This window comes from Uncinocarpus reesii, genomic scaffold (genome assembly GCF_000003515.1).
Source record: "Uncinocarpus reesii 1704 scaffold_5 genomic scaffold, whole genome shotgun sequence".
In the NCBI taxonomy this organism is placed as follows: Eukaryota; Fungi; Ascomycota; class Eurotiomycetes; order Onygenales; family Onygenaceae; genus Uncinocarpus; species Uncinocarpus reesii.
Window position 1 is genome coordinate 2052489 of NW_003052496.1, and position 25310 is coordinate 2077798.

At 48.7% G+C, this 25310-nt stretch overlaps 10 protein-coding genes across 10 annotated transcripts; 8 read left to right on the forward strand and 2 right to left on the reverse strand.

Annotated features, from left to right (window-relative positions):
• Positions 1-554: 554 nt before the first annotated feature.
• On the forward strand, positions 555-1691 carry UREG_07755 (uncharacterized protein; the record flags this gene model as incomplete). The annotated part of the gene is made up of 1 exon (XM_002582936.1): positions 555-1691. One exon carries the CDS (start codon positions 555-557, stop codon positions 1689-1691), a length of 1137 nt encoding a protein of 378 aa, XP_002582982.1.
• Positions 1692-2828: 1137 nt separating this feature from the next.
• On the reverse strand, positions 2829-4389 carry UREG_07756 (uncharacterized protein; the record flags this gene model as incomplete). Its single annotated transcript, XM_002582937.1, has 5 exons — positions 2829-2902; positions 2972-3360; positions 3426-4117; positions 4184-4233; positions 4299-4389. 5 exons carry the CDS (start codon positions 4387-4389, stop codon positions 2829-2831), a joined length of 1296 nt encoding a protein of 431 aa, XP_002582983.1.
• A 359-nt stretch (positions 4390-4748) lies between these two features.
• UREG_07757 (uncharacterized protein) lies at positions 4749-5861 on the forward strand (the record flags this gene model as incomplete). Its single annotated transcript, XM_002582938.1, has 1 exon — positions 4749-5861. One exon carries the CDS (start codon positions 4749-4751, stop codon positions 5859-5861), a length of 1113 nt encoding a protein of 370 aa, XP_002582984.1.
• Positions 5862-6126: 265 nt separating this feature from the next.
• Positions 6127-6536, forward strand: UREG_07758 (uncharacterized protein; the record flags this gene model as incomplete). The annotated part of the gene is made up of 3 exons (XM_002582939.1): positions 6127-6219; positions 6337-6375; positions 6462-6536. 3 exons carry the CDS (start codon positions 6127-6129, stop codon positions 6534-6536), a joined length of 207 nt encoding a protein of 68 aa, XP_002582985.1.
• Positions 6537-7255: 719 nt separating this feature from the next.
• Positions 7256-8553, forward strand: UREG_07759 (uncharacterized protein; the record flags this gene model as incomplete). The annotated part of the gene is made up of 4 exons (XM_002582940.1): positions 7256-7347; positions 7499-7867; positions 8064-8206; positions 8384-8553. The coding sequence occupies 4 exons, from the start codon at positions 7256-7258 to the stop codon at positions 8551-8553; spliced, it is 774 nt and encodes a 257-aa protein (XP_002582986.1).
• A 1973-nt stretch (positions 8554-10526) lies between these two features.
• On the forward strand, positions 10527-12461 carry UREG_07760 (general amino-acid permease GAP1; the record flags this gene model as incomplete). The annotated part of the gene is made up of 3 exons (XM_002582941.1): positions 10527-10833; positions 10925-11342; positions 11396-12461. 3 exons carry the CDS (start codon positions 10527-10529, stop codon positions 12459-12461), a joined length of 1791 nt encoding a protein of 596 aa, XP_002582987.1.
• A 722-nt stretch (positions 12462-13183) lies between these two features.
• Positions 13184-15980, forward strand: UREG_07761 (uncharacterized protein; the record flags this gene model as incomplete). The annotated part of the gene is made up of 5 exons (XM_002582942.1): positions 13184-13411; positions 13486-14632; positions 14690-14785; positions 14842-15027; positions 15079-15980. The coding sequence occupies 5 exons, from the start codon at positions 13184-13186 to the stop codon at positions 15978-15980; spliced, it is 2559 nt and encodes an 852-aa protein (XP_002582988.1).
• Positions 15981-16678: 698 nt separating this feature from the next.
• On the reverse strand, positions 16679-18686 carry UREG_07762 (uncharacterized protein; the record flags this gene model as incomplete). The annotated part of the gene is made up of 3 exons (XM_002582943.1): positions 16679-17922; positions 17947-18240; positions 18296-18686. 3 exons carry the CDS (start codon positions 18684-18686, stop codon positions 16679-16681), a joined length of 1929 nt encoding a protein of 642 aa, XP_002582989.1.
• A 966-nt stretch (positions 18687-19652) lies between these two features.
• Positions 19653-21304, forward strand: UREG_07763 (uncharacterized protein; the record flags this gene model as incomplete). Its single annotated transcript, XM_002582944.1, has 2 exons — positions 19653-20148; positions 20202-21304. The coding sequence occupies 2 exons, from the start codon at positions 19653-19655 to the stop codon at positions 21302-21304; spliced, it is 1599 nt and encodes a 532-aa protein (XP_002582990.1).
• A 959-nt stretch (positions 21305-22263) lies between these two features.
• UREG_07764 (serine/threonine-protein kinase 24) lies at positions 22264-24380 on the forward strand (the record flags this gene model as incomplete). Its single annotated transcript, XM_002582945.1, has 2 exons — positions 22264-22588; positions 22654-24380. The coding sequence occupies 2 exons, from the start codon at positions 22264-22266 to the stop codon at positions 24378-24380; spliced, it is 2052 nt and encodes a 683-aa protein (XP_002582991.1).
• Positions 24381-25310: the final 930 nt, after the last annotated feature.

Below are 25310 nucleotides of genomic sequence, written 5' to 3' on the forward strand. Positions count from 1 at the left end.
CCACCAGCATCCATATGATATCGACTCCTGATATCAAAGCTGCTGCTCATCGCGTGTTGCGTGTGTTGTGACCCCCTTTTATCGCGTTGTGCTTGGCAACCATTCCGCTTCTGGCTGTGCACAATCAGTCAAACAGGAAACCCAGACGACAAACACTCCCCATTCCCGACGTCCATCTATCTCGCCCGCTGCTGGTTCAAGAGATCCGACATTCTCTTCATCTGCTCGCTGCGGTCTCTCTGTTTTGTATCTGCTTCTCTTCTGCTTCTGCTTCTGTTGCTGCTGTTGTTTGCTAGGTGCTGGAAACTGCACTCTCCCCACCTTGTTCTCTCATTTGACAATGTTACATTTCGTCTTGTCTTAGACCCTCTGCTCTTCCGCTCCTCACCCTCTTCGCCCCCTTCCGTTCGCTTATCTCCTCGCACCCCGAATTTCGATTCTCTGGCCGTCGGGATCTGCGCCCTGGTGATCTTCCAGCCCTACGCGCCGCATTTAATATATAATAGTCATTCCTCTCGTCGCCGAGCCAGCCGTGTTAGGCACCCGAATCTGTCATGAAAGGACCTCGAGGTGGACTGGCCTCGAGGCCACTGTTGTATCTTTTCTTATTCGTCTGTCTCACCAGTTTGCTGGTTGGTCATGTTGCAGCGCAAAGAGACAACACCGATGCTCCCAGTGTACCGAATTCAAGGCCTCAACCCACGAGAGCGCCCGAAACCGACCGTCCCAGCCCACCAAGGGAAACGGACAGACCTCTGCCTCCTCCTCCCGCTGAGACAGATGACGACGACGATGATAATAACAGGCCTACGACTGCCGCTCCGCCACCCGCAAGACCAACCCCATCGGCAACCCAATCCCCCCCTACCCAGTCTCGGACGCCCGACAACCTCCCGGGCCTGTCTGAATCAGAAACCTCGTCCACTACTACCACCTCTGAGAGCACAAGAACGGGTGCTAGCCCGACCTTCACGCTTCCTTCACTTACTGGAGGTCCAGTGATTCCAACGCCACAGATTCCTCCCAAAGAAGGTGCTCCATACCTCAAAAAGTCGGATTTGCCAGAGGGTACGATTTTCATTGCGGTGGGTGCCGCGTTGGGATTCTTTGCCGTTGCCGTGGTCGCATGGCGACTCCTTGTCGCTTGGTCCATCAACCGATCCGTGCGACGCGCCACAAACAACTCACATCCTTCCGATGCAACCGCCCTCTTAAACCCGAACACCCGAAAATCAAGAGTGTACCAAAACCCGGCCGGAGCTCCTATCTCACGGGAGAAGGTCAGCAAAGATCGCCATTCTCGCGTTGGACCATCTCATACCCCGAATCAGAGCCTTTTCTTTTCACCAACGGCCGGCGCTAGTATGCACACGCCTGGCAACAGAGGTTCTGGTTATCTACCTGCTGGATACTATTCTGCGAGCAGCGCGGCCCCTGGAGGAGGAGCGGGTTTGGCACATCTCAGCACTTCTTCCATTGGACTATCGCCTTTGGGTCCCCAGGCTCAAGGCTATTCACGTACGAGATCAGGACCTAGCCCGCCAGGGTCTCCCGGCCTACCACCTAGTAGCCGTGGCCATGATCAGGCTCATCCGTCTACGAGCTCTTTGAACCTGTCCACTGCTCCGCAGGGTAGAGCTCCAAGCGCGTACTTGGAAGATCTTTTTGAAAACCATCCACCAGGGAGATAAAACCGTCAATGCGGAAAAAATGCAGCAGCCTTCCGACCATCAAAATCTTTTTGACCCATCGACCTTCTGTCAATACTGAATTCAACGGACAAAGACCGCATTTTTGGACGGAAAATCTTGATTTAATCCCACCCGGACACTCATGGACTTGGATATTTTGTGATATCTTTTTGATATTGGTTTTGTCTGGTTTCGGCGTTATCTAATGCTCATCAGCGGAGAATGTTTTGCTTACCTTCCCACTATTTGACTTGTTTTTGCTATTTATTTTTCTTGACTTATTCCCCCTGGATGCTCATCAACGAGGCTCTGAAGTAGCTGGTTTTGTCAAAATTGGCAGCAAACTTCGATATCGCATTGCTCGTCAAACCCTTTTCCCCTATCCCTGCTGATTTCGGATCAGGCCACTGAAGCAGATTGGACAAGTTGGGCTTGTAGAATACAGGGACCCTAGCCTGTCCAGCCTACATCTCGCCCGTCCTCACAACCTCGCAAATATCGCGATCCGCAACTTGTCAACTTCAACCCTGATAGATTCCCGTCAACCATACAGCCTGATCCTTGCAACCAACTTCTTTCTGAACTTCGCGAACTTACGAAGAATCTCCGTCAAAGCCTCTTAAGCCCTTTTGGCTCTTCTCCCTTCTATTAATTTTGCAAGTGGGTGACCTTGTATATTGTGAATTTTCTTTGGTGCTTTGCCACCTAGCATCGTGGGATGACTAGATGTACTTTGCGGTATATACATAAATATCTAATAATCCAGCTACTAAAAAGGATTTGCGGTCGTCCACTTATCTTTTGTATTTTTGTATATATTGCGACACGACCAATTATATGTACGGGCTAGCTCGGACCCGGCTTTGACATGATTTAATGATACATCGAATTGAATGAAAAATTGACTGTCAATGCACTCCGGAGCTCCTCGGATATTCGCATATCTATTAACCTTGAAAGAAGTGTTTAGAACTGGAAAAGCAATGTTGACACAGTCATGAACCAACGCAAAAGAAAAGAAAAAGAAGCGAATCTGGTCTAGAATACAAAAATGACTTGATGATATAATATGTATTCAAACAGGCTGTCTAGAAAGAACTTGCCCGGTAAGAGGAAAGCGTACACATTAATTAAATATTAATCTTCATCTAATTTAGGTGTAAATTCTCCCAAAAGGATATCGTCTGGCGCCGGACCACGAGTGCTTCGGACTAAAACGGCATCAAATCAGCGGTAATTCACCATGAAGTTTCAGGAAAGCTGCGAGCCAGGACACTCACCCCACTCTGTCTCGACTCTCAAGAAAATCCACATCCACCGTCTTGCTACCTCCAGGAACATGAGAATAAAAACGCCGCTTTCCAAATCATTAATCCAGTTCAATCGCACGCTGAGTCGGGACAGCCACGTGAACCGGAGAATGAAATCGACCAGGATTGCCCCGTAGTAGATTCCGTTTGCGTGGAAGAAGCGGTGGGTGCGGAGGCCAAAGGGCCGGTCGATAGCGATATCGAAGTTGTTGGGTTGGGAGAGAGCGGAAGTATTGTTGACGAGATGGTATGGATTGCGTCGGAATTGGGTGATGAGGTCAGAGAAAAGCGAGAGGTCCCAGTCTTTGGAAACATCCCAATAAAATGTAAAGGAAGAATGAACTAGCGCCGATAAGACCCTGATTTCGTCAGTTACTGGTTAGTAAATGTGCGATAAAACAAAGAGTTGAAGGACAGAGCATACCATAATTTATGCAAACCAGCCTCACTCATTCCAACTCTCGAAGAGTCGTAACTCCGTTGCAATGCAGTTAAAATAATGACGGGGAAAGCGCTTGAATATTTTAATGCGTTGGCTAGATGTTGGCCCCCCCAGCCATCGATGCTCCTGTTCCCGCGCCGTTGAACACGCGAATATTCAATCAAACATTGGCGGAGACGGATCATGCTGGGAATCGATATAAGGAGCGGAACGGCAAGATTACCCCCGCATGCTCGATTAGGAACACCCGTGCTCGACACCCCCGAAGAAAAGAACATACACGTGCTAACGAAAAGATCCCCAAAGACTTTTGCGTAACTCGTGAGCACATCAGCAAATAATATGTCGCCAAATTTTCCATCCTGGGCTTCCGCAAGTCCACCGAGACTAATTCGTCTCAAGGTCACCAGTAAGCGATGGCGCCCAGCACGCGATAGACGATGTAGCGGAAGGAAGAGTAAAACAACGAAGAGGAAAAGGTAGGATTGCGGAAGCGCTTCCCAGGCGAGAACCAGCTCGGGGGATCGATGGGTGGTTGTCCAGAAAAGAAGAAGAGAGATGGCGAGAGGTATAGAAAGGAGCGTAGAAAGGTGGTAGGTCGACTTATAGACAGGAACGCTGCCCGTCGACGACCGTGAAGGATAACGGATTAAAGCGGGAACGTCCTGCGCTTGCTAGTTAGATGTCGTGATTCCTGCAGCCTGAGGAGGCTCAGCGGTCGGGAAATCAAATTGACGTACTATTCTTAGAAGTGATAGATAATGAAGATTGAAACCCCATCCCCATACGCCTGTAAAAGGAGGGACCGTTAGCTTCAGGGGATTCCACCGGATATCAAAAGCACGAGTTGCCTACCTGCAACCAAGATCACCGCAACGCGGTATGGGAGCGGAAGGATAAGATTGAACCCTTGCAGGTTGGTAGCCTCATGATGGTCAGGGTCCATATTCCATCGCGGGCCGGAACAGCAGCACTTCCCCCGAGAGCTTGAATAACCAGGGCGTCACGATATAAAAAGCAGTTGGTCTTCTCAACTATTTATTTGCGCTGGCATCAAGCTTGGCCGGAGAGTATCGCTTATGTAATTGGAAATATTTGGAGCTAACCGATCTCAGTTAGTCACAAACTAGCGCCAAATTAATTATTATGTAATCTTTTGGCCAGTTCACGTGACGGTTACTCAGCCCGCAAGCCGAGGCAACTCTGGGCGGAAAGCTTCATCACGGAGCTGGTGCCAGGCATCGCACCTCCATTTCCTTTGACGTTGACTCTTTGCCCCGATGGATAATTCTATCAAAAGTCACAATGGCGTCTGACGAGTCTACTCAGCCTCCTGCTCCCTCCAGCTCCAGTTCTAAGCATTCCGATCGTCCTACCTCCCATTTCTTCCCCTGGGCTACGTCCCCAGATATCATCCGGTCTCACGAAAAGGACGCTTACATCACCGGCACGTTAACAACCCAAGTTCAGTCGATTGTACGGACGCTTCGCGGCGCGAGATTTGCTCATGCACATACTGACGCCATTAAAAACCTTACCGAACTTTTATATTTGTCGCTCACGACTTTGATCGGAAACAGAACCCTTGGAGAGGAATACTGCGATGTTGTACAATTGGAGGATGATTCTTTACGGCTTCCAGCACTAGCGCGACGCGCTGGCTATATCTTTAGCTGCATTCTTATGCCGTGGACACTGCAGCGAATTCTCCCAGCCTTTAGGCGCCGGCTGAGAGCGAAGCTGGAGCGGAGTATTGCGCGGAAACAGGCAAAATCCGTGTATTTTTCAAAAGAGGAGCAGCAAAAGAAGAGGCAAAACCTAGCCCTTAAATTCCAAATGTATATTCTCGACCATTTGGATTCACTGACATCTCTTTCGCCCATTTACGCGGTCAACCTCGCGGCTTTCTATTTCACAGGCGCATATTACCACATTTCGAAGCGGCTATGGGGATTACGATATGTATTCTCTAAAAAAATAGGAGAAAGCGAAGAGAGAATTGGGTACGAAGTACTGGGAGTATTAATGGTCTTGCAAATTGTTGTCCAGGGTGTTGTCCACGCGAAACACGTTGTTGAGTCTATCCACGAGGAAACTCAATCAAAGGAGCGGCAGGACTTTGGAGGGGATGGCAACCACTTGAAGAGCGTCTATAACCCCCCATCTGTGCCTTCGTTACCACCCAATACACCCCGGTATGATCTCGCACTGGATGCGGGAACCGCCCTCAACTGGATACCGGCTGGGCAGCAGCGGAAGTGTACTTTATGTCTGGAACCTTTCAAAGACCCAAGTGTATCCACTTGCGGACATGTGTTTTGCTGGATATGTATTCGTGACTGGGTGCGAGAAAAGCCGGAATGCCCTTTATGCCGGCAAGAAGCACTAGGATCCAAGATCCTCCCGTTGAGAGGATAATTGGGTCGCTCCCTAATAAACCTCTGAGTATATATAGCGGCAGGATAGGAGTCCGTCACTACATATTATACTAGATAATTCAGAAATTTGATATCATATGTATTCTTTTGAATCTTGCCTGGCGCAGTCGTTGGGTCACGTGACCGTCAGCGCGCGACGTTCTGATATGGGCAAATCTCGTTGCAAGCCAAGTTAGCAAAGGGACAACCTCGACTTCGGTTCATCATTCTGGCTGTAACTACACTTATCTTAAAATCTTTTCGATATGGCGTCGCAACTACTTCCACTTGGTAAACATCCCGACCCCAATGCTTATCCGGGGTTAGCTACTAATAGAGGGGATAGAATTAATCGACAAGTGTGTGGGCTCGAAGATATGGGTCGTGATGAAGGGGGATAAAGGTACAGCAGGCCATCTTGAAATCGTGTTGTTGTAGATCTGAGGATACTATGACTGACCTGTGCTGTATCACAGAATTCAGCGGAACCCTACTTGGGTTTGATGATTATGTTAGTATGTATTTGCATCTCATTTTCACCTCAGGGGTTTTCCTTTGATAATTATCTTGTTAAAATCAAGAAAGCTAACGAATGAATTAGATATGGTCCTTGAGGATGTCACAGAATTGTATGGACACGCATTCTGCATTCCTACACCGGCGATTTTCATACTGACATCCTTCCCAGTGATTATACCGGAGCACAAACAAAGCTGCCAAAGATCTTATTAAATGGAAACAATATCTGCATGGTTTGCTTATCCCTCATCCTCTTTTTGCAGTATCATACATGAAGCTGACAATTTGATATTAAGTTAATTCCCGGCGGCGAGGGACCTGTTGGCTCCGCAAGCTAGGTGGAAGTCGACGCCGCTTAAATGGAGTCGGCCCCCCTTTTTATCACATTTTAACTGGAGTTCTTGGGAGCTTGTTGCATCACCTATGAGGTTTATGATATTTTAAACTCACATCAACTATGTGTGGAGCATATAAATAACTGCAGCTACACCTGAATGCAGAGTCAGTTATTTCAAAGAGGGTGACCAGCTTTGACTGCTGTCCCTTTGTGCATAGAGGAATGCCTATCATCACAAACCAATTACTAAGTGCTAGTTTTCTACTCCACAGAAAGCTAGGGAAGGTGTTGCATGTGTGGTAGCAACCCACAAATGAGCAGATGGTTGGTAAGAGCCGCTATCAGCCTATTTGTCTTTCTATCTATGGCCTAAAGAATTTCACACAACTCTTTTCTATAGGATTGTCTCCTCCTTCATTATACATCCTCCACATCTAAGGGGTGCCGCCTACACTTTCATTCGAGTCAGAGTTCTCTTTCATTTATATCCCTGGGCTTCTATCTTTCAACAATATCAAACTCAACTGGACTTTATTAAAATGCCAGGATGGCAGCTATATGAACAGTCACTGAACTTTGCCTTTCTAGATTTGAGTTCCTTCGGATATCAACAATTTGAACGTCTGGGCAGGTGACAACTCGCAAACGCTGCCTCTTATTACATTCACTTTAAATCTACTTCACCTACAACCTAGAACTAAGCACATTATGATTTAGCGCCCAGCATTATAAAGTCTAGCTCATCAATGCTCTTGTTCTACTCTTCTATATTCTACTAGCAGGGCACAGCCTTTGTCAGACTCGCCACATCTCTGCTCCCTTCGTTCCGGTACAGGTCGTAACCCTGTTCCCGATAACGAACCCGCACAAACTCCATCTCGCGTCTTGCCGTCCCGCAAAGCGAAAGGTACTCCGTCCAAAACCAAGTCGTCTCGTCTTGTCGAAGCTTCCGACCATGTTTCCCTTAAATCCCATCCGGGTCTTAAGGCGTCCGTTTCGTCCCTCAAAGACGTTAAAGATGATATCAAACCGCTCCGTGCAGCAGGTGCCGCCGTCGCGTCCGTCTATCCGAGAGTCGTCGATCGTGTTTCCGAACTCGAGGAGGTCGATGATGATGAAGAAGAGGAGTCGTCAGAGTCGAATTACAGTTGGTGAGAACTTCGTCCGTTCCATGCGCCTCCGGGCACTTTATTCATTTTTCGTTTCACTTCAATAGGATATTATTAGTCGATGGGAAATTATTAAGGAATGCTTCATTAATCATCTTTCATTCTCATTCACCTCCATCACAGCTAGAATGATCAACTTAACAACCTATAATCATGAGCCTTAACTAAATCACAACAGCAAACGGTCCATCATTGCCAGCAAAGGTGGATGTGAGCGCGAAATGGCCTGTGCCGAAGACCGTACACGAACACCAACAGTTCTTGGGCCTTGCCGCGTTTTATCGGCGGTTCATAAAGAACTTTGCGAGGAGCGGTTCCAAGGTAAGTCGAACATCAAGGACTCAAAAAATCACCAGCATAAAGATATCTCAATGGAGTGGTCTCGTTTACATGGTGGAGAGCATGTCAGATGTCGTAATAAAAAGATCATGATTGATATCATCTTCTAATCATGATGTGGAAAATATGGCACTAGGCTTCGGAGAATTACTCTCCAAGCCCTGCGCCGACGAGCAGTAAGAACTCCTGGAGCACATGGAAGAGGTGCTCGCGCCAATGAAAGCCGATGGGCGCTGAGAAGGGCCGCGTCGCCAAAGCTGCCGGTGGCGGATGCGGGAGTGGCCGAATTCGTCTTCGGTGCCGTCTCCCCTATGAAAATTCGTCGTTAATTGTGGTTCTTGGAAACGGTTGGATTGACCGTTGAACGGGTATGTATATGGGACGTCTATTCCACGAATGCATTAGGAGTGTTACTTCTTTCGGGCCTCTCACATAACTAATAGCTAGCAAACCGAAAATCATGTCGAGTTTTTCAAGGCGCATTACGATTTTGACCGTGTCCCGGATTAAGCGCTCCACAAGTCGTAGATATTTATCCTGGGATAACCATGAACCAATGCTTTGCAACTATATCCTTGTTTGAAGAAAGCTACGACCCAGGCTACAATAGCCGTGCGTAATTCTTCCTAAACTCAGAATGACCACACCTACGGAGTTGGCAATGGAATGGATAACCACTGTGCTGGTGTTGATACTGCACGAAGTAAATTCCCGCCTTTCGACAGGTCCCCTCCATTGTCAGAGCTAAACCCATTACATGGAAGAACAAACGGATCAGGATGCTATCACACTTCTCTCACTTGTGGGCTAGAGGTTTGTCAGTCTCAAAGCATCCTGTACTTTTGTTTATGCATGCGTGCATCAGGGTGGTTTGCGAATTGGAAAGAATAAGCTCAGTAAAACCCCTGACCGGTCATATGGTCCCAGATGTCTGCTGATCCTAGCTGCGATACATGACATATATTTTACCATGCCAATTGCTCCCCTCTCAGGGCGTGTAGTTATGGCAGCTTGTGTCAGAAACGAATTCAAGGCTGCTCTTGACTGCTACTGAACAAGACTGCTGTACATATTACTGCTTGCTCCATCAGCGTCCGTTGGGAAAATGGTAAACAGCGGCTGGAAGAATGGTTTCAAATGTTGTTTGCACGGCTACCTCTTGTTAAGAGGCTACCGGGGCCAGATATGTAATGATTGTCAGTGACAGACACAGGAAATGGGCCTAGTATGTTTGAAATAGACATTTCAAACATCATAATGTGGTGGCATCCTCCGGTTTTGAAGCATTCAAAAACAATAAGAATCCCAGCTATAGATGAACTAGTCAATTCTTGCTGAGACTGAAAAGAATTTTGTCATCTTGAAAGACAACAATATTGCTCTTGTGAGGATTTAGTTTGTAGATTAGTGTGGCAGTACCGCGTACAATTCAGGATGAGAAATGATAGTTTGTGAGAAGAAAGGAGTGATGTTGCCAGTGTCTGGAGTTTGAAAGAAATAAAAAAAAACTTCTCCCTTGGCTGGCAAGCCACAATTGAAGAACAAATTGAGCCAAGAATTGGCGCAATTCTCAAGCTGTCCTTGATTCATGGAGGAAATGAATTCTGGTCTTGCCCGGAGATACGAACAGCTATCCCGCTACTCTGGCCATGCCGCTGGGCGTTGGAAGGCTCACGATCTGACCCGAAAAACGGACGCATCTGATTCAATCTCTGGTTACCGGTTCCGAAATTCCACGCCTTTTCGAGTCTCCCTGGCGTTTCATCCTGGCGCTTAACAGGATCGCGGTGAATGCGATGGAACTTCTTGAGCCTGAAACGCTGTCAGTCGAGAATCGATCGATGGTTTGATCATGGCAGGCCCAACATCGTGTTGGAGAGCCAGGGTGCGAAATCCAGACCAGCGCCAGCAAGGGCTCCCCTGCTCCCTGGTCTCTCCTCATGTGAGTTCGGATCCATCCGACTTGCCAATGCTTGGTGCAGGCCAGCGTGAAGAGCCCTCGTGGGAGCAGGCTTCCTGGACCTTGGATCCATTATTCTCCCTTCGCGATGGAGAATCCAACCCCGACGTAACAACCCGACTTCATTCTCCACCAGGCCCCCGCGTTGGATCCAAACAAACGGCAACCCAGAAATGCGCATTCTTCTCGCCTGTCTACATGCTCCGAGACGCATTTCTCTTCGTTGAATGCGACTGCGATGAGCGGTGTGTGGCCGTCCCCGGCTAACCCCAACCGACGGATTTGAAGGGCTCTTTTCCATCCCCCGGCGTCGATCCTCAAGTCGCTGATGCCTCTGTGATCATGGTCACTTCTCCGCACAACCATGATCGGAAGCCAGCCCAACTCTCTCCCCATTTCTCCCATCAGAACTCCTTACCTCGCGGCTCGCTAGCCTATGAAGATGACCTGCCTCAGCTCAGTGCTTGGCAGCAGTTTCTGGACGGATTCAAACGCAATCCGCATGCGTTTGTCTCCAAGCCCAGTCAGATAGAAAATGGTGGAAAGCTATTCAATCTGGAAGAGGCTACGGCCAATACGGCCCTCTCGCCATTGCAGAGGAAGCTCAAGGCGCGGCATCTGCAGATGATTGCCATTGGGGGTTCTGTAGGTATGGATTCTTCGTTCTAGAAAACCGAGCAATGGACCTTCATTCATGCATATGCTTTATCTATCCTCGCTGAGATCTAGATCGCACATAGGTACGGGCCTTTTCGTCGGTTCTGGCAAATCCCTCGCTATTGGGGGCCCTGCGTCGCTCCTAATCGCATTCATCCTCGTCGGCGTTATGGTCTACTCCACGGTTCATGCTTTGGGAGAAATGGCCGTCCTCTTTCCCGTGGCTGGTTCCTTCTCTGCCTTTTCCACTCGCTTCTTGGACCCCGCGTGGGGCTTCGCCATGGGTTGGAACTACGCGCTGCAGTGGTTGGTTGTCTTACCATTGGAAATTGTAGCGGCTGCCTTGACAGTGAATTATTGGCGCTCCGAAATCTCGCCTGCTGCGTGGGTTGCCATTTTTTACGTCCTGGTAGTTGTTATCAATCTGTTTGGCGTGCAAGGTTATGGTGAGGCCGAATTCATCTTCTCGATAATAAAAGTGATTGCTGTCATCGGATTCATGTAAGTTGCCCATCAATCTACCGTTAAGCCAAGTGACTCTAATCTCTGACTAGAATATTGGGTATCGTTCTAAACATTGGTGGCGGTGAGGGTGGTTCATACATTGGAGGTCGATATTGGCACAATCCCGGCGCATTTCGCAACGGGTTCAAAGGCCTCTGTAGCTGCTTTGTGAATGCAGCTTTTGCATTTACCGGCACTGAACTTGTCGGTCTAGCTGCCGCTGAAGCACATAACCCACGCAAGGCGCTTCCGCGTGCGGTTAAACAGGTTTTCTGGAGGATCGCCCTTTTTTATGTGTTGGCACTCGCGGTCGTAGGACTTCTGGTTCCATACACAGACTCGCGTTTACTCAGCGCATCATCGAACGATTCCACAGCTTCCCCGTTTGTCATTGCGATTACAGATGCAGGGATACAAGGGCTGGATTCAGTCATGAACGTTGTAATCATGATTGCTGTTCTTTCGGTTGGAAACTCGGCGATATATGGCTCTTCACGTACCTTGGCGGCTCTAGCTGAACAGCACCAGGCGCCACGCTTCCTTGCCTACATTGACCGTCGAGGTCGTCCTCTCTTGGCCATTTGTGTCGCGTCTGTGGTAGGCCTGCTCGGTTTTCTGGCTGCATCCTCGCACCAGGAGGAAGTATTTACGTGGATGATCGCCATCTCGGGACTGTCCTCCATTCTCACATGGAGCTCGATTTGCTTAGCTCACATTCGATTCCGTCGAGGTTGGGCCGTGCAGGGACACAGTCTTGATGAGTTGTCTTTCACCTCTCAACCAGGCCTGATTGGCTCGTGGATCGGAGTTATATTCAACTTTCTCGTGCTCATCGCGCAGTTCTGGGTTGGGATTGCGCCTGTGATGTTGAAGGAGGACAAGGACCCGGTACTCGCTCGTGTGGAAAACTGGTTCTCCGTCTACCTTGCTGCCCCCATCGTCATTCTTTTTTATGTTCCGTACAAGCTTCTGTTTAAGACCAAGATCGTCCGAGCCAAGGATATGGACTTGAAAACCGGTCGCCGCGATCGGGATTTGGCGCATTTGATCGCAGAGGAACAGGCTGAGAGGGCGGAATGGCCGGCTTGGAAGCGATTTTATCGATTCTTTTGCTGATTGAGATTGGAGTACCGGATGGAGGTATTTTCTTGTACAGTAACTTGCAAGCATATTTTGAACGAAGTTCCACCCAGGCCATTTTATGGAGCAAGCGACCTTGATGGGGGGTGAATTAAGTGTATTTGCGGCTGACACAGCCACAAAGTCAATTATGTAACTAAATTTAGCCCAGCCCTACCGTCAAGTACCGGTACCTCAGCTGTTAGCAAATCACCTGAGCACATTGAGTACCAGTACCTCATCTCAGCCACGTGCCACACGTGACCGTGCTGACAGTTCACCAGCTGGCGATGCGCAATCAAGCCGACGAGCTCCTTCGACAACCTCAGACTCCCCCTGGCTTCGTGCTTGTTACTCGACTGTCTTTGAGCCCTTCCATCTACGTTCCGTCGCGTTCCCCCTGCGTTTTTGCGTTCTAGCTGGGATTGACTCTCTCCTGAGCTTTTGGTTCCTCTGAGAGGCCACTTGTGTCAGAATCAAACTTTACTTTGTTCCTGAGCCGCCCAACGGGAATACTCGGTAGGTTGGTATAACTACCTTTTCACCGGCAATATCTCACGCCTTTCTCTTGTACCACAAAGCCCTATTGTCCTAATTCTATAATCGGCGGAGTTGCTCTCCCGTTCTACGACCGACTCCCTTGTTAGCGCTTACTGCCTTCAACGCTTGCCGCCGTTCTTGCTCCTCCTCCGGACCACCATCGCTCACGACCATCCACGATGCCGGGCTTCGCAGACTCGTTCTGGTCTCCCGACTATGCGAGCGGACTCGGCGTTCTTTTCACCAAATTGCAGCAGGGTATTGTTGAAAACCAGCAGATCCTTGCCATTGCTCGTATGCGCGCGGATGCGGAGCAGCTATACAGTGCTAGATTGGGAGACATTGCACCATCAATCGATCGGATGTCAAATGGATTCTCCCGAGACGATGGTGCTAGTGTACGGAAGGTGAGTGCCGGTGTGCTTTTGCGAACAACATATGACTCCCGTTGAGATTTATTTTGACTTTTGATTGGGATTAGGCATACGAAGGAGTCCGAGGCGAAATGATCGAGGCCACCAAAAATCATCAGAAGATCGCCTCGAATATTAGAGACCTTGTCGTGAATCCCTTTGGCCGCTGGGCAGCCCAGCACGAAGCACGGATTTTGAACAGCCAGGAAGAGCTCCAGGCTAGAGTTAAAGAGCATACGAAACAGGCGGAAATGACCAAAAAATTACGAAGCCAGTATTTCAATAAATGTCGTTTGGTTGAGGATCTAGAGGAGGAGAATAAACTTGCTTTCCAGAGCCCTGAAAGAGACACCAACAGTCCACAACCGGCACCTCCAACCATCGTTTTACCTGACGCCGATGAGGAACCTGAACCGATTGAGTTGGGGGATCAAGTGTACCTTCCAGACCAGCTGAAGAAACTGCTCACCCACATGCTCGAGACAATCAAGATTGGAGAGGCCAAAGTTCCAATTCTCGGCACCTATTTGAATACTTCTACCGGCGCGGATATTGTAGAATATATCCAAAAGCATTTGAACGCGTCGAGCATTAGCTATGCAGAAAGAATCGGTCAAGACATGGTGGACAACGGTTTCTTGCGATTGGTTGGGAACGTCGGCAGCACATTCGCCAACAGCTCGAGAATGAACTATCAGTGGCGCCCGAAAGCCTTCCAAGTTACTGGAATTCCAGAGAAAAAGAAACCGCTGCTACGCGTTTCATCGCTAGCATCGAGTAGTGATGATAATGCAGACTCCCCAACCGTCGCCGAGATACTATCTGGATGGAACCCTCTCAACAACCCGCATCCCAATGAAACGCCTGCGGAAAAACTCAGACGCGAGGCTCGCGAGGCGGATGAACGTTACAAGGCTGCTGTCAAGAAATTAGACCGCATGCGATGTACGATGGAACAAGAGATCATCGACTATTTGAGATTTATGGAACGATGCGAGCTGGACCGTTTGAAGGCAATCAAAGCGGTTGTTCTTGATTTTTCGGGGGCAATAAGCAATGTTATTCCCTCCTTGCGGAGCACCGTTGACCACATGATGCTTTATCAGGAAACCATTCAACCCCTGGGAGACTTGAGGTACCTTTTGGAGAACTACCGAACTGGAGGATTCGTACCACGTGTCCAACCATATGAAAACTACTATGGCTCCGTCGACGGTTGGTGAAAGGTTCTCCGCATGGTGTATAAATGCATTTTACTAACAGCCAAGCTAGATCAAACTTTTGGCGTTGATCTTGAAGCTAGGGCCAGGGCAGATCGCAAACGAGTCCCTATCATTGTCACTAGTATTTTGACCTATCTCGATAACAGTATGGCTCCATTAAACAATCGTTCGCCCGATACGTGACTAACATGACTTTTGTAGGGTATCCCGATTTGGAAGGCGATCAAGCCCGTCGGGGAATATGGCTTCATGAAGTGCCACTCGCAACGATACATCATCTGCGCAATGAAATTAACAATGGCCAGCCGGTTCAACCTGAAGTATTAGACCGATACGAAATTCCTGCTGTTGCGAGCGTTTTGAAGTTGTATCTACTTGAATTACCTGGTGTGTCCTGGGCTTCTCAACTCATTCCTCCTTCTTGACTAACGTCAATAGATTCCCTTGTATCTTCCCAGGTTTATGAAATTGTGAGAACTATATACACTACGACTAGCGATGCGTCCGAAGAAGGCCGCGTGAAAGTCTTACAAAACACGCTAGGCCAGCTTCGCCTAAATAACATTGCGACGTTGGACGCGATTATCACTCATTTCACACGATTGATTGACCTGACTTCGGCGGACGATGCATATGTTACCGCTCTCGCCCAGCACCTAGCGCCTTGTATCCTCCGACCCCGTATAGAAAGCAACCTCACGATGGACGAGCGGCACAATTACCGCCTTCTTCGAGATCTTCTCGATCACAAAGAGGAGATCTTTGGAGAATTGAAACGTCAGGCCAGCTCCCTTGGCAGCTTGTCGTCAGGGTCTTCTCGGCCACGTGCAATAAGCACTGACGAAAGTAATCGACGGGCGAATATGGAGGCCAGGAATAGAGCAATCGCTGATCGAAGTCGCGCGAACAGCCCAGCTCCCGGATATCGTCATCGGAGGGATCGATCTACGGGTGGATCGGAATCAACTCGTTTTCCAATTAACGTCAACAGCCCAACGACTGAGCGACGAGTTGGGAGACAGAGTCTAGAGGTCCCCGGATCGGTTGACACTTCAGCCCCAACCGAAACTCGCACCGACTCCTCAGGTAACAATGCAGCAACAAACGGCGGCGGTGACTCCTCAATTGCCCAAGATGATACAAACGCGTCCACGGTGGGGAAGAGCAACTCACTCTCCCGGTCGAGTGGGAGATACACTCGCATTACAGGTTTGAACAGGGATAGCGTTGGCAATGTGGTTCCGGATAGCGCTGGGGGGAACACTCAACAAGATGGCATGGATCAGATTCCATCCAAGCCGGTAGGAGTGACGTTGGAGGATAGACCCATGGATGACTGATTTGCCTCCTTTGACGTGTTGATGCCTTCAGGGTTGATTAAGGAAAATACGATTACTTTTCTTACCTGCCCCCCTTCTTTTCCACTAGTCTTGAGCGGTTATTCGAAGATCCCCTGTCTCTCATTCTTGTACCTCTTTTTTTTTATTCTTTTGCTCAGACGCTTCATATTCCCTCTGTTATGTAATGTTCTACTGTGTAAGTTTATGTTAAGACTGTTTGCTACTGGTGTATGGACGTAGTTATACGTCGTTGATCAGGATGAATTGATGGCGCCTCGTTCTGGAATGGTGAGAACCCTTATGCCTCTGATGCCGGAGAACTGGTTTCACAGTTAAACTGTTGTTGCTTTATACCATCGATTTCACGCTTCTGGTCGAATTTTTATGATTAAACGTGACTTAAAGAGGTCAACCTCAGCAAGGTACACTACTGCTGCACATGGTGCGCAGGAAGGAGAAATGCAATGTTACTCCATCAAGTATCTATGCCAATGTAAATACAAATGCAAATCAAGAATAACAATAAGACAGATAGCTGCACTAACAAGCACAAGCTCCTTCAACTCCATTTAAACCATACAAAAATGCAACAGGAATCCAATTCCAACATAAACCCATATCCCGGTACAAATATCAACGCTCATAATGATTATGGGAATAACAAAATGCACAATAACAGCATCAGCCAGTCATAAAGGTTATTCTCGTAATAAAGCTTTCAAAATGCCTTCTCCAGGTCCTGTGATCTGAGCTTCAATTTCTTCTTCCCCAACGAAGCAAGCCAGGCCATTGTCATCGAAGGCAGCGCCCCGTCCGGTCCTTGTAGGGGTGCGGAACATTGCTGGCGGGCCACGGCCGCCACGAGATTGGGCTTCTCCGACTAAGCCCATGGTTTCTAGACCGCTAATAATATCTTTGAATTCAGTAGTTGTAAGAGGTTGGAGAACATTATCTCTTCGGCATAAAGTGGAGTAAGTATCAAACAGCTCCTTGATTGTTGGAGCAGCGGATCGGGGTGATTTACTTGGAGTATTGGAACAGGCTGCACGTCGCTTTCGCCCAAGCGAGACAAGGGCGCAAAGCGCAGCCTTTTGATGGAGATTGAGGTCTTGTAGCCGTTCAGCGGTTCCGTTGCCAAAAGCGGCGGAAGTGACACGAGCGACATGAGCCACGGTAGCCCGAGGTGCGGTGGCCGCTGTAAAACTGGAAATCAAATCCTTAGGCTCGGGAGTATCTGGCGGTGACAAGGGAGATGCGAGATTCGTATTTTCCAACAAGGGAGTTTTGTACGTGCTTGCTGATGCAACATTGGCCTTTTGTTTGGCTTCCTGCTCGATCAATTCGATGGTACGGCGAACCAAATCGAAGGCTTTACGAAGATCGCCTGATTGAGATGCAACCTTGCGCGCACAGAGTTGGATAGCGGCGGGGTGGAGGAAAGGCACAAGGTCCTTGGCCGCATCATCGGGCAATAGCGATCGAAGCCGGGCAGTGATTACACTGGCAATCTGTGTCGGTGTATAGGGCAGAAAAGGGAGCAACTGCGGCTTTAAATTTTTCGCTTTTAGTCTTGGGAGAAATCGATCAGTGAGATCAAGCGCGTTGGCGATTCCAATTAAGATGAGGCGGGAATTCGCTTGCATAGACCATTCGAAAAAGGTATAAAGTATCTCAAGGTCGCTTGTCAATAGATGGTCTATTTCGTCCAATGCAACGAGATATACAGCATTGCAAGATTTCTTCCTCGGAAAGAACAGGCTCCGGAGTCGATCAACTTCGCTCTTCTTGAACACCTGGGAGTCATCACAAAGTTCCTCGACCAATTTTCCGAAGATGTTGCGTGCGCTTGTCATACTAGCACAATTCACATATGCGACTTTGGAAGTAGCCTCGAGTTGTAGTTCACGACAAACTCCCTCAACTAAAGCGCTCTTCCCAGTGCCTGGTGGCCCACTCACATACATACAGCCACCTCGCTTTGAGGAGGCGGAACTCTCAATGAATTTTGTCAACTCGTTTCTTTCGTCCTGGCGCCCGATCAAACGACCAGGATTGGCACTCCGCACGAAAAGCTGTCTAGCGTCAACGTAGACGGATCGAGCTGGAGCGGATGAGATGACTCGGGGTGTTCGAGGTGTGACTGGCTTGACAGCAACTTGAACGCGGTGTCTGGGAGTGACCGGAGAAGCGGCGGAGAGCGCATCCTGAAATCTCTTGGATCGAGGAGTTCTGGGCTGGTTGTTGGGATCGATGTTTTCATCTGTTCAGAATCAGCACCGGGTTCTGACTTGCCATAATGGCCGATTACTACCAACCTGTTACTGGCTCCTTGATTCTTTCAACTAGGTTTGCCTTGCAAAATACCTTTTCGGAATTTTTGCATGGCAATTGCGCGGTTGTTCTCGAGCGTTTAGGGCTGGGTTCGTCCTGCGGGCCGCAAGCCTGGAGGCGCTTCGACCTGCGTTGGCTCGTTGGCGAACTAAAGGGGCTTCCACTCTGGTTATCATGGTGTATTTGGGGCTCTCGAGTTGCTCGTCGCTTCCTCGACGAGTGGACTGGTGAGTCTTCTAGATCTAATTGTGAGCGGACTCTTTCGGGCAAGCTTGCAACGCGACGGCGAAGGAGTGCAGGTGAAACGGGAAGATTGTAATTACCATGAGACTCAGCATTACTTCGCTGACGCTTGCCGAGGATTGATGGGGCCATTGCTGTGAATGTATGAAGGGTGCGTGGTTGAAGGTGTTGCTTGCTAGTTTGCCAAAACAGCGAGAGCAATTCAGTGATGGGGAGGAAGTACCTGGGCAGGTACCTTTTCGCGTGGGGAAAGTACCTCCCGACGCGTCGCTCTTAGCGTGTCGCGAAAATCATTTAAAGCAGCAAGAACGCGGACCCGTGGTGGACGTGTCCTGGGAAGGTAAGCCGACAATGTCTTGGCAGGGACACGCTCTGTGTGGTGCAGAGTGCAACTGTCGTATGTAGTAACTACCACCTGCTCTACCGGTTCGTGATGAGAGGCTGAATCCCTTCTCACACTCGGCTCTGTACTTATTATGAAAAGTTTTGTCTGGCTCTACTCTGTAATTCAAGCGCATTACTGCGATGGTTGATGCGTTCGACACGCATACGGAGGGTAATTTCGACCAGTTGCGCAGGTTCGTTGCATAAAATGCTATGCATCTAACTGCACCTACGGATCATCTCGCGTGCCGTAATGGCTCAGCCACAGCCCAATTCTCGCGCCTGAGAAGCTACGGCTTGGCAGATTATTCATCAGCGATGCGGAAGATTAGATTCACCGGAAGCTTCATGTGACTTTGACGTATTGAGGCTCCTCAGCTTGTGTTGCCTTGTTGGAATGACATTCCGACTATTATCAAGGTCGCCTATTACGAACCACTGAACTGCCTAACAATCTATGTTCGTTGCTCCTCCATCTCTCCATGGGCCTGTTAAACCAGCTTTAATGTCCCGTTTGTTATCATTCTTTCGTTCCTCGAAGCTCATAAATTGAAGACTGACATCATTCCCCTTGTTCCCGTCAGAGCTACTACAACCGTACTGCCGGTTTAACTGCAACTTTCTGTTAGCGCCCCCGATTCCCCATTTTTCGTGATCTCCTCACTTTACTCGCCCGTCTCGACTGTCTCGTTCCCGTCCTATCGAGCAGCGATCATGGAGGACGCTGCGGTCGCCCAGTTCACAGAAATTACGGGCTCGAGTCCCGAAACAGCCACACAGTATCTCCAGCTGTCCGATTATAACTTAGAGACTGCTATGCAACTGTACTTTGAAAATGGTGGTGCAGAGATCCGAACGGAATCGCAACCGGCTCCTGTCCAACGTTCGTTGAGTCGCCCTCGAGTCTCAGCCGGATTCGAAGATGAAAATGGGATTGTTCATATCGACTCGGATGACGAGAATGCTAGTACACCTGTTGGAACTACGTCAAACCAGGGAAACTTTGGAAATACTGGCCCATCTTTTGACGAGGATCTAGCAATGGCGCGTCGTCTACAGGAAGAGCTTTACGCTACGGGTGAATCTGCAGATGCTGTCCGGGCCCCGATGGCCAGGAGAACCGAAACCCTTGTAGGCCCAGATACAGACTTTGACGATATGGACTCAGAAATATTGCGGCAAGTTCGGGCTAGGCAACGAGGTCGAGGAGGTAAGTACCAAATCAAGCGGTAGTCGAGCGAGATTTAACGTATTGTTCGATAGGGCGCCCTGGCATTTTTAACCAGAGAGATGTTCCTTCATCTATTTGGAACGACGAAGATCCGCAATTACAGCGGGCAACACTTTCTCGAGCTACCGGCGGAGCTTCCGAATCGTCCTCCAAATCTAGCATGCTTGCTGAAATGTATAGACCCCCATTTGAGATCATGTCGAGACTTCCCTGGGAGACCGCGCGAAATGAGGGGCGGGATGCAAAGAAATGGCTGCTTGTCAATGTTCAAGACCCGTCCATTTTCGACTGCCAGTTGTTGAACAGAGATATCTGGAAAAACCCGAGCATAGTAGAGACAGTGAAAGAGAACTTTCTTTTCTTACAGTTTACCAAAGACGATGAGCGTGGAGCTCAATACATTCAATACTACTTCTCTGGACATGACGTGCAGAACAACTATCCACATATCGCCATCGTCGACCCGAGAACTGGAGAACAAGTCAAAATATGGTCCGGGCCCCCCGTGATAAAGGCTGCCGAATTCCTCATGCAACTTCACGAGTTCCTTGATCGATACAGTCTGGATGATACTGTACGCAACCCTGTTGCGCGGCGGAAACCCGAAGTTAAACCCCATTCCAAGTTAGACGCCATGACGGAAGAGGAAATGCTGGAGATGGCATTACAGAATAGCTTGGAAGGTCAAGCTGCTCCGAAGCATGAGGACCCCGATGAACTAACCCGCAGCATTAGCGATATCAAGGGCAAAGGGAAAGCCACAGCAGCCAGTGACGATCTAAAAAATACTGACTCCCAGGCCGAAAACGGACAGGATCAAGGGGACGAATCTTCTAGACTGTTCAAATCCATTCAATCTAACCAACCGCACCAAGAGCCAGAAGCAAATCCCGCCACAACAACTAGGATCCAATTCCGACACTCGTCCGGCAGAATTATTCGAAGATTCGCTCTCTCAGACCCAATCAGACGACTTTATGAATGGCTAAAGGCGTCTCCAATAGAAGGCAAGGCGGGGCTTGAGTTTGAATTGGTATCGATGGGACAAAATCTAATCACAATGCTCGATGCAAGCATCGCTGATGCAGGCTTAAAGAACGGGACTGTGATGGTTGGGTATGTGGAAGATGATTAGATGCATCGGACTTGGATGATGCTTATGACCTACTTCACGCTTTTTACTATGATAAACAAAGATGTATGCGAGATGAGGCTATCAAATGAATCTACTAAACAGGGCGTGTATGGCTCATATCAAAATTAAATCCCACATCACAGTCGGTTTCTTCAATATGTATTCTGTCGGCTTCCTGTTTATCATACTTCAAAAAATATGTCTGTGAAAATTCATGCCCAATATGCATCTGTAGTAATGTCTCCAAACAGTTTGTGTTGATGGAGGAAGGTGGGGTAATTAATGGATTTGATGAGATTGATAAGATAAGATAAGATGAGACTGATCTTTTGTAATTACAGGAACTGACGGACAAGAAACACGTATCCAAGCGTAATTAACCTTACTAGTGGTTTTGTTCCATGGACAGCTCCCGCGGCTGTTTGTTTGTTTTGACAAGCTAAACTCACATAACCACCACCACAATTGTGCCGTCATATCGGTTGACGGTCGGCTGCAGCATACGTCCCAGGAGCACGCACCAGACACTGTCAAACAACACCTCAAACCATTGAGCCCGGTATTTTGAGCACGTATTTCTGTGTCGACCATTGTTCTCAGGCTGTTACTGCGTGCCCCTCGAACTCGTGCAACCCACCCCGCAACTTTTACTCCTCAGCCAAACGGAGCTCTGGGCACCTAGACTATCGATTATATCGGTGGACTTTGAAGCTAGTGTGGGTGGAGCTAGAAGACTCAAAAAATGGAGAGTCGAGCAGTGGACCCGGAGACGCTTTATACAAAACAGAATTGCATCGGTATGCTAGAGAGAGGATGAAAGCCAGCCCGTTTGTTGAACATGGCTAACTGCTTATTTTCCGTAGGGGGTGGGAGCTTTGGTAAGGTATATAAAGGGTATGGACTCCTTGACTTTCGTTCCGAGGTGTATTTGAAGCGCTGATTTAACAATTGTGTAAAATATGATTAGAGTCGACAAGCGAACAGGTCAGGCAGTTGCGATTAAAATAGTTGACGTCGAGAATGCCGACGACGATGTTGAAGATATCATCCAGGAAATTTCAATCTTGTCGGAGCTCAATTCCCCGTACGTGACGAAATATCATGGCTCGTACCTGAAAGGATCCTACCTGTGGATTATAATGGAATTTTGCTCCGGTGGGAGCTGTTCGGACTTGATGCGAGCAGGCAAGATTGAAGAAGACTATATTATGATTATCCTACGAGAACTATTGATGGGACTAGACTATCTACATACCGACAATAAGCTACATAGAGATGTTAAAGGTGGGATACCAAAACCAGAATGGCTCCTGGAGTTGTGGCCAGCTGACTGATTGCATATATTACAGCGGCCAATGTGTTACTTACAGCGAATGGCCAAGTTAAACTTGCAGACTTTGGGGTTTCCGGTCAGCTTTCGGCAACCATGACGAAGAAAAACACGTTCGTCGGCACTCCTTTCTGGATGGCACCAGAAGTGATCAAGCAATCAGGCCATGACCACAAGGCAGATATTTGGTCTTTGGGGATAACGGCCATTGAGCTGGCGGAAGGACAACCGCCGTACTCAGACATACATCCGATGAAAGTTTTATTTCTTATTCCCAAAAATCAGCCCCCCACCTTACATGGAAACTTCAGCAGGCCGTTCAAAGAATTTGTGGAGTTATGCTTGAGACGAGACCCTAGAGAACGTCCCACTGCAAAAGAGCTGTTAAGGCATCCGTTTATAAAACGTGCGAAGAAAACTACTTATCTTACAGAATTGATCGAGCGATATGAGCGGTGGCTCACTACCCACGGAAATGAATTATCAGACGACGAAGATGATGGGTTTGCCACCCCCCATCAACCTACACCGGAAGAGGAAGACCTTTGGGATTTCGGCACTGTGCGCCCAGCTGGGATGGGACGGACTGCTGGATTGCGTGCCATGAATGACGCCGCGGCAAACGCCAGAGCCCAAGCAGCGGATGATCGCCACCATCAAGTTATCACTCGAGATTTTGCTATCTCCGAAAATCGCCAGCACAAACCATCCAGCCACGCTTTGGAAGCACCTCCATCACCACAGAAAACGCCACAGAAACAAAACATTCCTCCGCCATTGCTGTCTACATCACAACTGTCTCCATCCAAAATACCACTCCCACCGTCCCCGAAGAAAAATGTTGGATATCAGGGGCCATTCAATACTCCAGCCCACCATTCCAAAGCACTACCTCATCACGAGAAGGAAAGCCCCAGTAGTATGGACTACGATAGGGCTTTGCAACAAGCATTAGCGCAAGATCTCGGATACCTACAATTAGGTAACGACTCCCCTCATGGGACTCCTATTCCACCACCCAAATCGCTCCCGACCCCTCCGGCAAACGAGAATGTGCCTAGAAAACCTGTCCCTCTACATATTCCAGAAATTCCACCATTCAAGGGCCATGCGACAAGAGCACCTTCTCAAAGCGAACCTGGCCAAAAACAACTAGCCCCCCATCCACAATCTCTTCCCGGCCAACTTCCGCTTCCTCCTCTTCAAAACGAACGCTATCCTGCAACAAGGCCGAACCCGAAGCCACTGGCGCCAGTCCAGGCTCACAGGCAACTCTCCGCTTCTTCAATTCAGTCCACAGAGTCTCGGTCTCGCAAGTCCGCCGATTCTGTCACATCTCAATCCACTATCGCATTTACGTCTCACCCCGCACCATCCGATAACGAGATCACAGCTTTGAATGGGGTCATTCTTCCCGCTCTAGAGGCCTCCCTTCGCCGTCGAACCTGCAGGCTACACGCCTTAACTCGCAACTCCAACGGGAAACAAACCAACCCCGCGGGGTTAGAGTTGGCGCAAAAACGGCAATATGCACACGAGAAGCTGAAACGGTTGGTTATAAAGGCGGCTGGGGTGTTTAAAGAGATCGAAAAATGGGATGAGGAAGCGCCGGTGCCTATGGGCGGAGACATTAATTCATTTTTGGAAGGCTTCCTGGAGGAAGTACTCGTGCGGGTTGAGCCAGAGGACGGAGACGGGAGCGCCACGAAGAGGGAAGCAGGTGATAGCCAGCGGACGACGAAATGATGTATATGCCCTTTCCCACCATTTTATGAAATGTAGCTATGCTGTATGACCTGTTATGTCGTTCGGATTAGATGATGCGATGCCCTTCTCCTTTTCACTTTTCAGTATCTCCCTTAGAGAAATTGGATGGTTAAATGCATATCTATATGGTGAATCTCTAGAATGACCCTTTCAAAGATCTCTATAGAGTTTAATTCGTGATTGGGACAATTGGACCGGCAGCTATTAATATCTTGCTTCCTCAATCGTGGTTCACTTGATCGAAAAAGGAGAGCCAATGCCAAGGCGACTAGGCTTGATGGGGCTAGATTGGTTGCTCAATAAGCTATGCCATATATGGTTAGTGTATCCCGTTTCGGTGGTCACGAGGTCGGGGTGCACGTGAGGCAAAAGCAACGACAGGGATGGGAGAGTTGCTTTGGGGATGTTTATGCAACACGGCCAGGCTTATTTGGATTCGATATAGCAGTTATCGATAATCATTATCAAGCGTCTGGTTGGCACCAGTCGTTATTTTACTGAGTGTCAAACATTGGCAACTTATATACGGAGTACTCCGTACCGAAGGTGCAATAGCGAACTTGACTTGAGAGTATCATCTTCCCAGAAAGTCGGATCGGAACTATTATATTACTACTAGTGGGGCATGTATCGAAAAGAACGTCGAACCGAACGAGGCCTTTTAGCAAGTCTTTGTTACTGGTCTTTTGCGGTTATGTGATGGCCGCATCTCACAAATCGCACATGAGCTTCTTCCCTGTCAGAATTGATCTATTGGGTCACGACTGAGCGTTCCTGATGCGGAGTACTCCGCATTTCACCCCGTCTTCAAGCGCCCGCCGATGCTGCCTCGTGCCAGTGAACAACATCCGGCTTCTTGTTGGCACGGTTGCATGTACGTCGTCGGTGCCCCGAGATTCTATCGTATTT